Raw genomic sequence first — 17,196 nt, 5'->3', positions numbered from 1 at the left:
CTAAAGACTTGAGACACAATAAACTTTAGTTACTTCTACTTATTTTATTACTACAACCATGTCTCCACTTTCATTTTACCAATTTGCTTGTGAAAACTCCATGCTCCTAATTAAATCTAATACCCAAAGGTAATCATGATTTTGATTATCATGTTATAAATTGAGAATTTTTTTTAATTTTGATTTATTATTCCATGATGTATTATATTATATGACTCTTATAAATGTATAAATCATAACAAAAAAATGTTACATAAAAATATCTCAATGATTAGAATTTGGAACTATATATTGAGAATAAATTTTGAAAAATCAAAATTTAATTCAATTGATTTATGTAATCTTTTTAAAAAATAATATTTAGTAAAATTGAGAATTAAATTATATTACTTACAATTTTTTTATTCTCATTTGAAAGATGAGATGAGACTTTGTGAATTTTGTGATGTATAAAAAAATTACAACAAAAAATATACATGCAAATAAATCTTGTTGATCAAAATTTGTAAGAAAATATTTCAAGAAAAAATTTATGATGCGCGAAAATATATCGTTAAAAATTTTTAAAAATTAAGTCAAAATAAAATTTAAAAATATCTATAATTACATTAAAAAAATAAACATATGCCAACTCGAACTACTAAATAACTAATTTGTATTTGGATTTAAATCATAAGCAATTTTTTATTCTAAATGAAGCCAAAAAAAAGAATACAAGAAACTCCCCAGTCTTTTTTTTTTTTTAAATCAAGAAAGCTCCCACTTTTTCTAATCAAGGGAAGAGGGGGAATTATCAAAAAAAAAAAAAAGTGTTATGCAAAGAAAGGAAAGATGAGAGAAGACAATAACGGAGGAAGAGTCAAGTTCTTTTCGTCATGTGCTTGTTCTCAACTTCTTAATCATTCATCATAAGCATCTGGACATATCCCTGCCTTAAATCACAAGGCATATGCTACAGTCTCATCCACATTTCTTATTACATTTCAATCCATCATTCAAATTGTATCCGTAGTAAATTCATCCATCTCAATTAGAAAAATTGAATTTGAATTTGATAATAAATAAGTTCATCCACCAATGAAAAAAAAGAATTAATTTATTGATGAATTTAATTCATTTCAATAAAAGTAAATTTCAGTTCGAATACTATCTTAATTTTTGATTTCATAAAATTTTTTTACTGTAATCATAAAATTTTTATTAAATCAAAATTTTAATAAAATTTAAAATTATTCAATTAAAATATTTTAAAAATTATTTATTAATATAAATTAAAATGTTGTGACTTGTGACCGTGGAATCAAAAATTGTAAAATCAAAATTTGAATACACGAATCCTTATTAAATTTAAAGATTTTGACTTGACTTTGATAAAATAATTTATTTATCCAAAATATTTTATAAAATAAAACACAAATTACTCTATTTTTAGATTATTAAAAAAAAGGGAAAACATGTTTACGTAATTTTCGTTAGCATTTTGGTAATTTGGTTGAAACAAGAAGGGCATTAAGACAAACATGACGTCATCTCACACAGCAGCCCGCACTCACCCACCTCATCTCTCTATGCGAAGACTCACCTACATATGTCTGACTAAAACAAACAAACAGAACAGCTTTTTTTTTTTTTTTTTAATTTTCTTTTTGTTTTTCCCAAAATTCATTTTAATAATTTATCCAAAAGGTCAGAACCCGACAAAACTATTCTTCAATAAGTGGCATCCCCAGTAATTTCAGTTAAACTCCCTGCCTATTTCTGAGAACCAAACCATTGAGTTTAATGGAGCGCACTTTGGCGGAAGAATAAAAAAAAAAAAAAGAGTGAACTGGCTAAACTGGGATAAGAAACGCTCTCCCAAGTTTCAACTCAAAACAGTGACAAAAAACAAAAAAAGGGAAAGAAATCCCAAAATCTCTCTCAAATTATTATTTTTCTGTCTATTTTTTTGTGGGCCTGTATCTTTTTCATTTTTTGTTGTTTTTGGAAGTGAAAACATGCATCAAATTTTGGCTATCTTCAAGCTTGAAGCTTGTGGCATCATCTAGGAGAAAAAAATTAAAGCTTTCTTCATCTGTTTGCTTTGTTTTAGTAGTATTTGTTGAAGATAAAAAAGGGTTGATGGGGAGGGGTTGCAGGAGGATGATAACAGGGAACTTGGATCCAGAAAGAAAAAGAAGTGGTGGGTTGAGAACAAAGCAGGCTGGTAGAGGCTCTTGCAGAGGAAGCTAGCTTTAGCTGCTTTTTTTTTTCTTTTCTTATGAATTTGGGATACTATAAAGATTGCAGTTTGAGTCGTTTTTGTTGGTTGCTTTGCGTACAATATATATATATATTTTTGTTGGTTGATATACATTTGAGAGAAGAAGGAAAAAGAGAAGAGCTATGGGTGGTTTGTTGAAAGAAGCTTTGAAGTCACTTTGTCGGGTGAGTCAGTGGTCTTATGCTGTTTTTTGGAAGATCGGCTGCCAGAATACTAAGTAAGTTTTTCTTCTTTTATTTTTGTTTCTGCTTTGTCTCTTTTTTTCCCTGGGGTTGTTTGGTTGTGGAGAATGATGAAGGAAAAAGAAGAGAAAGTTGGTGTTTCTGTATAGTGCTGTGCATGTTTTTGCTATGGTCTGGTTACTCAAGTGAACTGAAGTTTTACTTAATCTGCCTTATGCTGGTATTTTCATTTAATTTTACTAAATATTTTTTGTTTCTCTTTTTTTTTTTTATTGGGGGGGGGGGGGTTGATTCTATTTTTGGAATATCTAGCTATTTAAACTGAATTTATAGTATTCTTTTCCTTTCTCTTATGATGGGTTAAAAAAAGTAAACTTTTTTAATGATTTTCTTGGCACCAAACAGAGGAGGAGATCCAACATAGATGAAAGGCTTTTCTTGCGTAGTACTTTTTTTGGTCTCTTGAGGTGCAAAACTGTTTTTAGACATGTTAAAGTTTGATGGGTTACTGTTAGCTTGTAATTTTTTCTTGATTCGAAATCTGATGCTGCTTTTCTTTTCTGTTTTTGAAACTTTATGTTTGGTTTATTCTGTTTTGTCTTAAAGAATCTTAGTGAAAGTATATATGCATTTAAGTTTGACAAGAAACCCTCTTTGTATTGGACTGGTCTATTGCTGAAGAATCCATTGATTCAGAATTTTACTTTCCTTAGTTTGATTCTATGGCCTATGGCCTTAACTTTACCTGTTTTAAATATAGCAAAATTGCCATATCTATCATTGCTCGAGTAGAATCTGCTATTAGTTGCTTTATGTCATGGCCTGTTTGGCTGCTGGAGAAAATGTAGAGAGAAGAAACAATATTAGAAACTTGGACAATTTACTTTTTCTTTAGTCTTTTAAAAACTTGTTGCCCCCAATAGGTTTTTACCTGCCTGGGTCTTAACTGTGTATTTTACACTTTGCAGTTTACTAATTTGGGAGGAATGTTACTATGAACCTGCACTTTCTTCTATCCCTCCATGCATTACTGGCCTTCAAAACCCTGAATTTTCATTTGGAGAGTGGGAGGGATGCTGGGGTTCGGAAATTTCCTCGCAGCTTGGGAGTCAACCATGGGACAAAGTCCATTTTCTGATTAACAAAATGATGATGAATAATCGAATTAGTATAGTAGGTCAAGGGTATGCTTTTCTCCATTTTCCAATTTTCCACTTACAGATTAATGTTACATTTTAAAGTTCTTTGCCTTGTTTTACTCAAATATGTGAGATGCTGCTTACTTTTGTTTTTCAGGTTAGTTGGCCGAGCTGCATTTACTGGAAATCATCAGTGGATTCTTGCAAATAATTACATCACAGATGCCCACCCCCTAGAGGTATATTACTAATTGTAGCTTCTGACAATGGCTAATGGCTACAATAAAAGTTCTATCTTAATTAAGAAGAAATGCTGATTGTACTGTATGTGATTAGTGCATGATTCTACATGTATTAATTTTAAATTCTTTCCTGGCTTCTATGTGTCAAATGTTAAACCTGACAAACTTTTTCTTGTTCTGTGCATGAACTCTGACTAATGATAATGGGTTTAGATGGGAGCTGAATGGAAAAGATAAAATATTCTCTCATGAACTTTCTTTTTACGAAAAGGGTAAAGGTGGTGGTTATTGTTAAAGTAACAGAAATTAACATGACAGTTTTTGTGGATGATTCTAGGTTCTACATGAGGTGCGTCTCCAATTTTCTGCTGGCATGCAGGTTTGGTAACCTCTAGTCTTCTACTGTTGCTCATTATTTGGTTATTATCCCTCTGCTTCATTATTAGACTTCTATCCATTGCAGACTGTTTCAGTTATTCCTGTTCTTCCACATGGTGTTCTTCAGCTTGGTTCTTCCACAACAGTAAGTGAACTTTTCTTCAGTTATTCTGAGAGGTGTATGTGTCTCTCTGTTCATTTTCATAGATTTAGATGACGTTATATTTAGGTTCCATACGGTACAACTAGTGTCATATCTGAGGGCTTTGCAGTTCCCTTTAAATATCATTGACAAGGGATTTAAATATTAGTCTACAAGCTGATAGTGCCACTAATGCGGCAGCTATTCAGTGATTTTGCTCCTTCCTGTGCATGCTTGATTTTATAAAGCCAAAAGCATGTTTGTCACCTTGAGGCTTAAGTTTTTCTCTGTTCTTCCTCCTTCAGATTGTGGAGAACATGGGATTTGTGAATGATGTGAAGAGTTTAATTCTGCGTTTGGGATGCATCTCTGGAGCTCTTCTCTCTAACAGCTATGGAACAAATGAATGCATTGAGAAAATTGGGATTCCCATTTCTTTAGGAAAACCCATTTCAATGGATTCGGCAGGAATTTTTAGGTCTATAAATTCCATAACTTCAGTTGCTGAAGGCTGCAACCAACAAAGCAATCCGTCTCAGGCTTCAAGGGTTATTGGTCAATCATCTTCGCTTATCAAACAGATTCAAGAAAACTCACAGGGTACTGCTTCAACATCCCAATTACCTGGCATGACCCAAACTATGGCTAAATCTCATGATGGCCACTGTGAATCAAAAATCAGTCCAGAGATGAAATCAAACCAAAATTTTAAAAGTCTGATGGACTGTGGAGTTGTTGGTGCTGAAGTAATTCCATCAAACCAAACTTTGTGGCTGGATCCTCAAGTTGGTTTTTGCAACTCACGGTCTGGGTTCAATTGTCAGCCCATAATTGTTGAATCGAATGCCAGTCATAGCAGCATAAAATCAATGGAGCAACAGATTTTGTTAGATACTGGTCTACGAAGTCATGTTATCAACAGCACTAGTGCATCAAATAGTCAAATGAAATCAAAATCAGTCCCAGGTATTATTCCAAACTTGCAGAAACTAGAAGATGTTACTTCCTCTTGCAGACAATTGGCAGGGAGCGGGGTTCAGATAGTTGGTTCATCTAGAGTGGAGGTTCCTTTATCCATCCTGGCCAACCAATTAACTAGTACTTGTATGCCTTCAGTAGTTGCTAATCAAGGGCATGATTTTGAGGATTCTAAGTGCACACAAGCTGATTTGGTTCCAAAGAAAGAAAGTATAGATAATGATTTGTTTCAAGCACTTAGTATTCCATTGCTCCATGCTGATGAAGGCACACCTTTTAGTGAAGAACTCTCAAGTGCTATTCATGATTGCCTGCAGCATGAAAGTGAAAGTTTGAGTACTAGATCCTTAAATGTTAAGTATGAAGATACATGTATCCAGCCTCTATCAGGGGATGACTTGTTTGATGTGTTGGGGGCAGATTTAAAAAGTAAACTACTCAATGGAAAAAGGAATAATGTGCTTGCTGAGGGACCAGAATTGAAGATGCAAAATCCGGGTAATGATACTTCAATATTTAAGGATATGCTGAATGTGTTTTCTGATATTTTTTCAGCTAATGAAGGGATATCAGACCGGGGTATTTACTCTGGGATGGGTTCGGATCATCTTTTGGATGCTGTGGTTTCTAGTGCACAATCTACTGCAAAGCAGATATCAGATGACGATGTGTCCTGCAGGACAACATTGACAAAGTTCAGTAACTCCTCTGTTCCTAGTAGTTCTCCGACCTTTGGCCAGGTTAACATTTCCAATCAAGTGCAAGGGGAGTTGCTTGGTGGCCTTCCTAAGTCTTTGTTGAAAGGAGGAACTCTCCCATGCAGTTCTTATCGATCTGGCTGTAGCAAGGATGATGCTGGGACTTGTTCTCAAACTACTTCTATGTATGGGTCTCAAATCAGTTCATGGGTTGAGCAGGGTCATAATTCAAGGCGTGATAGCAGTGTCTCAACCGCATATTCAAAGAGGAATGATGAAATGACCAAACCAAATCGCAAAAGGCTAAAACCTGGCGAGAACCCTCGACCGAGGCCAAAAGATCGCCAGATGATCCAAGATCGAGTGAAAGAGTTGAGGGAAATTGTACCAAATGGAGCAAAAGTAATGCATCTTTTAACCTCTTGATATACCCACATCATTCTTTGCTGTGCTGTGCTGTACTGTACTGTACTGTAGTAAATATTGTCATTAATTCCATTCTTTACTGTGATTCAACAGTGTAGCATAGATGCTCTGCTAGAAAAAACCATCAAGCACATGTTTTTCCTGCAAAGTGTAACAAAGCATGCAGACAAGCTAAAACAAACGGGAGAGTCTAAGGTATGGATATTTTTCATGCTGATAACCTAGTTACTGTATTTATCCAACCTTCTAGGAAGTTGATAGATCAAATCTTGTTCCAGTTGGTTGCGTCAAAAGGTTTGCCTTGTGCTATGCTTTCCAGCTGCTATCTCAGATGTGTAAACAGGAAGCAAAACTTGTTTGAGCATTTATCAGAAGCAATTTTTTATATGCATATTCTATTCTTTCTGATGTGTTGAGTACAATAAATATCATTTTGGTATTTTGCACAAACGTTGTATCTATTGAAACTTAGACTTTGAGATGTTTGAATAGATACCACTTTTGAAGTTTTGTCCTTCTCAAAGTAAACTTAGAACAAGAATCTCTTTACTGCTAAGATGTTACTCTTGTTTGAGTTTGCAGATAAAGGAAAACTTTGAGGGAGGGGCAACATGGGCATTTGAGGTTGGATCACAATCTAGGATTTGCCCTATTGTGGTTGAGGATCTGAATCCTCCTCGTCAGATGCTTGTGGAGGTAGGGACTCTTATAGTTGTATCTGAATATGGCTTAGAGATCATTTATCTTTCTTGTTCCATCTGTGTGACTGCATTGTATTTATATGCTGTGACAGATGCTTTGTGAAGAACGGGGTTTCTTTCTTGAAATAGCTGACTTAATCAGGGGATTGGGATTGACCATCTTGAAGGGGGTTATGGAAACTAGGAATGACAAGATCTGGGCACGTTTCGCAGTGGAGGTAAGATCTTGCAATGATCCTTGGCCATTCCAAATAATATTGTTCTGGTCAATCTTACCAATAGATTTTTCACCTATTGTTCTGTCATAAAAAAGCAATAAGATATTCATGTGCCTAATCTTTTTTCTGCGTCATGCAACATAGACAAGTAATAGGAGATGAGTTTTGAGAAATATTATGCAGTCTAATTACATTTCTACATTGCAGTAATTAAGCAGAGAGCTAATGAGAAGAATGTAGCAATGTTTGCCAGGATATTATAGATTTTGTAGAGGCAATGTAGTTACTGGTTTCTATAGTTGTTAAATATCACATTTATATGCAGAAGGATAACTAAATTTTTTTGTGATACCTACCTTTCTTTGAATTATCTTAAACAATTTCATAAAAGAAAATATTCGAAGAGATGACAAGTAGGCAGCCGTTAAGAACAAACTTTTGTACAATTGAGAGCATAAATTTGGGTAGAAAGAGTTAAAAAGCTATATCCCTACTTTCCTCTAGAATGCCAGTTTCCAATTGTCTCCGTCTGAAGTAAATTTAGCTAGACCATGGTTAGGGACTTTAGAGCAACTTCGTGCACTCATATTATAACGATCCTCTTTTGCTGGAAACTAACATAACGGTTAAAACTTCCTGATAGTGGTTAAACTAAAGAATTCATTGATGGCACTGCTGGATTTGATGACTTACCATTGGAGCCAAATTACTCTAGTTCATTCAGCTATTGTCTCTTTTCCACCAAATTTGCATATTTCATGCACTTTTATCACGCAAATATGACTGTTAAATATGTATATTATGAAATAGTCGAGTAACTATTGTTTCACAACCTAAATGGCTTTATATCCTCCACATTTCTCATTGCCTCATTCTCCTCTGTTGTTTATTGCAATAAAATACTTGGTATTATAGCTTTTAACCTGATGGAAGTGACTTTGTGTTAAAATTCCTTTCATTTTTGTTTATGTGGCAGAAGATTTGCAATTAGCCCTGCAACTTGGTTGTAAAAGCTCTTCACGGGCTTGTTACCATGCTGCATACACTATGAGTTGGACTTGTAAAAAAAAATGCTAAAATTATTTGTAGTTGCAATCTGGCCAAAAGAAATTGTGGAATTGTTTTTTTAGCAAAAAGCTAATCAAACATTTAGTTTGAGGAGTTACCTGTAATTGAAGGACTAAATTTTAGGTCTTAGTTTTGAATCTTAATTCATCTATAGTCTAGGTTCATTCTTTTGCCGTTGATCAGGAAGGAAAACAATGCATCGAGACATTTCTATGTAAGAACATACAGTTTTTCAAAATAATTAGATTATGTTAAAATGGTAGCAAAGTAGTTTTTGTATCTAGTTAGCAGTTTGATTGTGAAGAAGGGTTTTATGTATTATTCATTATGATTTGTTTCTTCTTTACACCACGAAAATACAGTAAACCATTTCTTTAAATTGCATGTTAGGTGTGTTTTATGCTAGACATTTGATGTGAGTTTCTTGTACAGGCAAACAGGGATGTTACAAGGGTGGAGATATTTATGTCACTTGTTCATCTTTTGGAGCAAACTGTGAAGGGCAGCACATCATCTGCCAATGCTTTTGATAGCAACAATATGATGGTTCAGCACTCTTTTCCCCAAGCTGCCTCTATACCTGCAACTGGCAGGGCCAGCAGTTTACAGTGAACCACCTTGCTGCTTGGTTTTCTGGTTTAGATATGTTAAGAGCGAGCCCTAGCTTTGCTTGCCATGACTAACATACAGTCTGTGGACTTGAGTGGTTCTGACTTTGACTAACGTTTTCATCCCCCACACGGCTGACCTTGTTTTAGAGAAGTGGATTTGTTTAGCTAGTGAAAGCTTGTCAACAACTTTCAAATGGCCTGTTTTGAACATCTGAGGTTCCTATATTGTACCTTAAGAAGAAACAGAAAACAATTTCAGTCTCAAGGGACCATTCAGGAAAAACAAAAGGCTTGTTAGATATTTGGATTTTGTTGGATTCTATTTGAAGGATAATCCTGTAGGGCATAAGGGTGGGTAGCTAAATAGTTCAGGTGTTATGGTTCTCAAAATGTATAGAGGAATGGGATGTCGTATGATGGGGATGAGGTGTTTTGCCACCAGGAAAGAACTGCATTTTATTATACCCACCCTGGATTTTTTTCTTGGATTAGGAATGTTCTATATCTTGTGGCAGTACTGTAATATTTACTTTCTGCTAATCTATGCATTTGCTGAAATCTGTTTGGTTTAATAGTGTCTGTATGTTGGTACCTCTGACCTTGTTAATGGTCATTTTAACTAATCTTAGCAACATTTTGGCAAATCTCATCGAGTGTTGTGAACATAAAGAATTGCAATCTTGTCTGAACGAACTTTTTGATATGCTAAAAACTGCCAAGAGCCAAGATGGTGGCTCCTTCTCACTCACAATCCCGCACTCTTACTTAGGCTAACGGTGGGGGCTTTAAGTTCTCCATTGAAAGCCGAGGATATGGCTACTGTTAGCCTTACTAACCATAATAAGGCTTTGTGTTAGGCGTAGGCAACAGTTTCCCTGAATCTTGACTGAACGTATATACAGATTTGTTGAAACATTGACTAAACATATTTTTATGTGGTGAAATTGGGTTTATGGTTTTGGAGTAGTGTACTAATTTTTTTTATAATAAAAAAGTTCATACTAATTAATATATAGAACTATACTAATATTTTGTTAATATATTAATGTGAGATTTGTTTCGTGGAGTTGAGTTTTTTTTTTTTTTTTTTTTTAATTTGAGTTTATTAGGGTTTGAATCTTGTTGTAGAATTGATTTTACAGTTTGCATAATTCAGATATTGTAAAGGACTTATATTTGATGTATTGTTCGTGTATAAATTTTATATATGCTATCATTAAATCATAGGATGTCATATAATTAATCACTAAATTTTAAAAAATTAAAGTCTTAAAACATAAATAATAAAAGTTGACTTCAATTTATTTTTAAAAAGTTTTTAATTTTCAAGTTTATTACTTTCAAAAAAAATTTTCAAGTTTATTTATTGATGATGTGACAATATGTAATTTAACGATAGCGTATAGAGTTTATATATTATTAATGTATCAAATATATAAATTCAATTGTTAAATAATGTTAAAAATAAAATTGTAAAAAATATGAAGTAATTAATCATTTTTTTTTTTTCATTTTTGAATGTTATTTCTTCCCTGATTTGTTGGTCAAATACGAATTAGAGAAAAAAAAAAAAAGAGGCTTATATAGAAGTTATCCAAAAATAAGAACCATGAAACTTTCTGGAGGTCAAAAGAAGAAGAATGAAACTTTACCGAGGAGTTAATACACATAGTTAACTAAAGTTTTAAAGAACAATAAAAGCCCTAAATGCCACAGATATTTAATAAAAAAAACTTTAAATTAGATATTCAATAAAATAAAATTTTATTTATTTATTTTTATACTTAATAATATTAATTTGCACAACCAAAAATAGTTTTTTATCATGTAAATATCACTCTATCCATCTTGAGATTTGAACTCAAGACTTACGTGATCTGGTTGATACGATCATACGTTAAGATAGGGTTTTTACACGATTAGAGAGCGGAAGAAGAAGCCGCTTTGTGACCCTTCATACCAAGCATAGCAGACTCAAAACTTATTAAATAGTCTTAGAAACTTACGAAAAATAATATTAATTACAATTGTTATTTAATAAAGTAATAAAATATCATAAATTTAAAGTTTAATTTAATTTATTTATGAATTCTTTTTTAAGAAATAGTGTCTATCTGGTCTGAAGTATTTATATTTCCTTCTTAGTTGATAAAAAAAAAAAATTTTCTCTTTGTTCTCAACCAAGATTTTAATTTTTGTAAATAGCATTCTGAAAATAAAATTATTAATGTATTAGGCCGATGTGATGAAGTACGTCTTTTATGACCATTCGAAAAAAAATATATAGTTTGAGATAAAACTTGAGAATACCCCTAACAGTATTTAGAAAAGTACTAAAATATTTTTGAAAAATTATTTCTTAAATCAATATAATTCTTGGTTTATGAATTAATTAAATTCTAGCTATTGTCTAATCTATTTCATAAATATTTGGAAACTCTATTTGCCGATCAAAGAAAACCTAAACCAGTTTTTACTGTTGTTTTGGATAGAAACTAGTTTTTACCGTTGTATTCTATAGAAATTTTAATGTGGGCATGAGCAAATGGTAAGGCAATTAGTCAGGACTTTAGGCCTGGTCATTCGTTTGATTAATTTTGAATTAAATTATTTAAAATTGAATTAATTAAATTATTTTATTTTATTTTTATTAATTCAAACAAAAATTTTAATTTAAAAAATTAATCATCCGGAATTAATTTGGTCTGTTTTGATAATTTTTTTGATTAATCGAATAATAAAATATATTAAATTAAATTATTTTAAATTTTTATTTTTTTATATGTAAAATAAATTAAATAAAATTATTTAACAAAAATATTCAAATACCAAAATGTTAAGTTAAAAACTCTAATAACTTAAAATGAAATGGACAATTTCATATAGTTTTAATTTTATATATTTATTTAATAATATTTCGGTTAATTCGATTTTTGAATCGAATTAATCGAAAAACTAAATTTTTTAAAAATTATTTTTGATAATCGATTGAAATTAATTTAATGATCGATTGATTAATCGAATTAAATTAAATTAATTAATTAATTCAATTAAAATCAAATTATGAACCTTCCTAGTGGGCTCGCCACTAATTCCCATTCATGAGATATTTTGAAATTGATTTTGATGTATTAAAAAGCAAAACAAAACATCAATTCTTCGAGTATGACTTCCATAAATTGATCTTGATAAAAATTTAAGAATAAGACTATTGAATGTATGAAATTATAGTTATAAAAGTTCTGACGACGAATCGTATACCAAATCGGGGTTCGAATTCCATGAGCGAGCTGGAATTGCACAAGAAATTTGTTGCTTTAAGCCCTATTATTCCCCGAAGAAATTGAAGAACGAAACTCTATCACGAAGAAAGAACATATACATGCAAGCAAGTAATATTCTACATGTCTCTCCAAGGCATTAGCGGTGCTGTGATCAATCAATAAAAGCTGCCATAGATTGGATCAAAGATCTTACGTTAATGATAGATGCGTAATTTGGAACTTTACCAGATTGATCTGTTTCCATGTATGGTGCATTGTTTGGAAAGCAAGAAGAGAACTACGGAAGGTAGCAAAGAATATGTTCATTGAAAGTACAAAGTTTAAAGGTTTGGACGACACTCGACAGGGATAGTCATAGACAAAGAGATGCTAAACGACTCAAACTATCAAACTCAACGAGAATAAAACATTAAATATGAAAAAAAATATTTTTTTAAAAATAGTATTTTATAACTACCTTGCATCATAATAGATATCTTGCTTACTGATGATATTTTGGGTGGTGGTGACGTCGGACCTCATTGGGTGATGTTTTGGAGAGAGGAAGGACTTGCAAGGAGAGAGTATGGTCAAGGGCATTGGAGTTGAGACTTCAGAGTGCATTTTAATGCTCAATTCAAACAAGTGAAAGAAAAAAGTAAGAGATGAAAGAAAGGAGTAAGAGAGTTGGACATTGAGCGAAGGGGTTAGAATGATATACCTGTTCTCCAATCTTACCAATTATAATGCGTGAAAATACTACTTGAGCAGTGAGTAATAATTTTAAATTTTTTTTTTCTATTTTTAAGGTTCACTTTCAGTTGATTTCTTCATACAAAAAGATCTTTTTATATGTGCATATCCTAAATTTAATTTCCTATATAAATAGTTTAGATTGACGCAACATTAATTTGTATCTTCTGTGAGATATTTATGTATTTAATACTTGTTTTTGAGAATTTTCTTGTGATAGAGAAAAATCTAAAAGTAGTTGTTAATATAAAGATATGTCGGGTCTTACTTGTGAAAAAAAGTTTATGGCATATTCTCAATTCCCATATGAGTGGCTGTAAATCAAATTTTCTTTTGCTAGAACCGGCATGTGCTGTAAATGTTTTGGAGCTTTTATCTTGAATTTGCATGCTAATTACAATTAAGAGTCATCTGATTTTTACAATTATCTTTTAAAGAGTGACATTTAATAAGTTTAAAATTAAATTTTTAACATCTGTAAATTTTCATGCTATAGTCTCCTCCAGTTAAAAAAAAGAAAGAATTAAAGCCCAAAAAAGGTTTGATAATATTTCATCTAGTTTTCTCATGTTTATGTCATGATACCATTTGCATGAAATATTGGCTGCCAAAGAAATTAAAAGTCTTAAATTTTTAGCACCCAAGAAAAGAAAAAAAGCCTTATGATTTTGAAGACTGCAAACATAATGCTTTCATCTAAACATATTAAATAAGAGTTCAATTTTTGTCACAAGTGTAACAACATGAATCGAAGAAGATGAAATAGAATTAATTAAGTTAAATGCCTCTTGTTAATTGACATTAAGTTAGATGCCTCGTGTTAATTGACATATTGCATCATTAAAAAACATATATAAAGCTGTAAAATATCTTAAATATAATTAAACATTAAAAACTTCATAAACTTACATTTTATAAGTTAATATCAATTAATAAAAAATTTGTGGATATTAGGGGGTGTGCTTATATTAACCAACATTACTACTGCAAAAGTATTAATTGATGAAAATTTATATATTTATTTTATAAAATAAATAAATAAAATAAAAATAAAAAAAATACCAAAGAACGGCTCGGCTTAAGGCGCAAAAAAGGCTCGTAGGCACGGCTCGGGTGACGTGGCTCGGCTCGGCTCGAATGAAAGGTTGGATGGAACGCGGGTCGGTCAAGCGAGTTGGCGCTTGGGTCGGGTTGGCCCAAGCAGAAACACACGGATCCTCTAGGATTAATAAGGCCAAAACGAAATTGTTTTACGTAAGTATAAAAGGCTAAAATTTTCATTTTTCTTCAGATTCTTTTTTTTTCTCTCACTTTTCTCCTCTTTTTTCTTTTTTTCTCTCTAAAAATCCAAAATTTCGGTTGAAGATTCATCGAAAACTGGGAAAAACACGTCGAAAACTGAAAAGTTAAGTAAAAAAATTCAAGTTTCGTCAAAAAAATCATCGGAATATAGAATTTTTCCATAAATTCTCTAGAAAAAAACTGTCAAAATTCGTAAAAAATCCTAAAAACTCTAAAATCGCTTCTGCTTTTCCCAACTCCCCCTTTTTGCTTATGTTTTCTCTATTTTTTGTGTGTGTTCCAAGCTTAGCTAGGATCTATATTTATAAGACTTTAGGGCCACAGAATCCAAATCTAAATAGAAATTTCAATTCCTTTCGATCTTTTAGTCTCACTCAACCTCTCCTAATCCATCTAAACTCCTCAACCCAGTGTTTTAAACCAATTCAACCCTTTTTTTTCATTTTTTCCATTTTTATTATTTCTTAATTAATTTACAAAACCAAAAAGTAAACCCTAAACAAATTAGGTGTCTACAATGAAAAAATTCTAAGATATTCCTAGTGGTGTGGCTTTACAAAACCTCTAAGTGAGGAGATTATTTTTAAATACTACCAATATATTTTATTATTTATAAAAATTTTTCAACATGATAAAATTTCTTTTTTCTCCTAAAACAATAATATTATAAAACCAATAAATTTCTAAAAGGAAAATAAAATACATGCATCGATATTTTGTCATTTGCATTGCATGTACATCCTTATCTTTGTGAAAAATAAATATGAGCTTTCGAGAATGAGATTCTACAGTATTTCGAGAAGTAATACCTATAAAATCTCTAAGTGAGAAAAAATTCTTTAAATGTTACCAACATATTAGAACATTTTAAGAATTATTTTAATAAAAAGATTCTAATTTATTTTTTTCAAATAAAACAGAATAACAAAAATAAATAAGAATGATAAAAAAACCAAGATTTCGATAAACAAATAAAGACAAGGAAGCAGGCAAGGTTTTATAAGCAGCACTATTTGAAATACCTTAGAATCTTGTCTTCAGATAAAAAATTTCTTTTCTTACATTTTTGTTATTTTTATTTATTTTTGGTTATTTTAATTTATTACTTTTTTCAAATCTAAAATTTATCAAAAGTTTAGAAACCATTTTTTTATTATTGTTAACATCATTATCTTTAGTTATTTTTATTATATTATTTTATAAGGCTTATTTTAAATTTTAATAAAATTATAAAAAATTTAAACTATATTTTTCATTATTTATTTTTATTTACCTTTTTATTAATTATTATTATAAAATAATAAATATTTATCCTAACAAATTTAAAAATTTTAACATGCATAAATATTAATAACAAAACTTATAATAACAAAAATAATATATAAAAAATAAATTCAAAAATTCAGAAAAAAAATTTTTTTTACTTGAACCGGACCGGTCAAAGGTCTGGTCAACTTCAGTTTAGGCCAACTCAGCTGAATCGATCAATGGTCAAAGGGGAGCCAGGTTCGAGTTGGGTCGTTGGGTCATGCGTAGATCTTTATGGCTCAAAATGATGTCATTTTAGCCCTCAGCTGCTTATATATAAACCTTTTATTTTGGTTCATTTCACTTTCTTCTTTAAAAAAAACCTCTAAAAAATCTTTCAGCCAAAAAAAATTAGGGCATGCTAGTTTCCAAAATTAGGCCATACTCTATCATGCCGATCATTGCCTAGTCATTGACCACCGCACCAGCTGTCAAAAACCAAAAAAAAAAAAAAACTAAAAGATTCCTTTTTCCTTCCCTTTTACAAATTCGATCTTTTTTTTACCAAAAAGAATCCAAAATGGCCTAGATTTGTTCTTCCAACTTTTAGCAAAAAATTTCTTTTTATTCTGTTGATTGATTTTTTTCTTTTTTGAATCTGATGATGGGTTCCCTCACTAGAGGGATTGTGTTTTTTTGATTTGGGTATGGTTTATTTGGTAGCTTCTTTTTTTTTTTTGGGTTATTTTGGTTCTGATTTTTTTTATTTTTCCTTGTGTTTTTTGGCAAAGTTTTTGGTTTTTGTTTTTGGTAATATTTTTTTAGGATTGCTTTCTTGGCATTTTTTTGGTGGCTTTGTTTTTTGATAAAATTTGGTAAGGTTTTTGGCAGGTTTTCCCTCGGCTACCACCATCCCTCTGCAACCTTTGAGTGCTAGCCACCTAACCACCTACCCTTTGAGCCACCACTTGCTCTACTAGTCACCTCTCTCAAATCGATGCCTTATAAATTATCCCAAACCAGCACCAAAGGTGGGGTGGTTCGCACAGTGAATGATTGTCTAATTCTAAAAATTGGTTGACTGAGAGGTTTTTTTTGTTTTTTAAGAAAAGAGTGAAATGAACAAAAAAAAGTTTATATATAAGCAACTTAGGGCCAAAATGACGTCATTTTTAGCCTTGAGGATCCGCGTGTGACGTGGTGACCCGTTCCAGACTTAACTCCCTTTTAACCTTGATTGGTCCAACTAAGCCATATTAGAATGACGTTGATCGATTCAATCTAAGTAAATTTTTTTTTCTTTTTTTGAATTATTTTTTATATATTATTTTTATTATTTTGAGTTTTATTATTAATATTTATGCATGTTTAGGGTTTTGGAGCTGTCCGACAAATTTGAAAACAAAAAAAAAAAATGAAAAATAGAGTCGCCACCAATTTTTTTGGCTAGGTATGATTAGCCACCTATAATAACATATCATTTTAATTAAAATTTATTAAAAAGATAATTTTAAGTTTTATGAAACAGTTTGGGTTCGGGAGTAGATTACATGTGGGGAAGGATTAGCACCCCTACAGCGTTCA

At 31.5% G+C, this 17,196-nt stretch overlaps 1 protein-coding gene across 1 annotated transcript; it reads left to right on the top strand.

Annotated features, from left to right (window-relative positions):
* Positions 1-1,784: 1,784 nt before the first annotated feature.
* LOC111303836 (transcription factor LHW-like) lies at positions 1,785-9,690 on the top strand. Its single transcript, XM_022900295.2, has 10 exons — positions 1,785-2,480; positions 3,414-3,629; positions 3,742-3,823; positions 4,164-4,205; positions 4,290-4,349; positions 4,652-6,424; positions 6,542-6,643; positions 7,031-7,144; positions 7,242-7,367; positions 8,868-9,690. The coding sequence occupies exons 1-10, from the start codon at positions 2,386-2,388 to the stop codon at positions 9,045-9,047; spliced, it is 2,790 nt and encodes a 929-aa protein (XP_022756030.2). The 5' UTR covers positions 1,785-2,385; the 3' UTR covers positions 9,048-9,690.
* Positions 9,691-17,196: the final 7,506 nt, after the last annotated feature.

Source organism: Durio zibethinus, chromosome 13 (assembly GCF_047325235.1).
Source record: "Durio zibethinus cultivar Kanyao isolate XHJ-2024 chromosome 13, ASM4732523v1, whole genome shotgun sequence".
Lineage (NCBI taxonomy): Eukaryota > Viridiplantae > Streptophyta > Magnoliopsida > Malvales > Malvaceae > Durio > Durio zibethinus.
The sequence above is the reverse complement of the archived record's forward strand: the minus strand, read 5'-3'. Positions and strand labels throughout refer to the sequence as shown.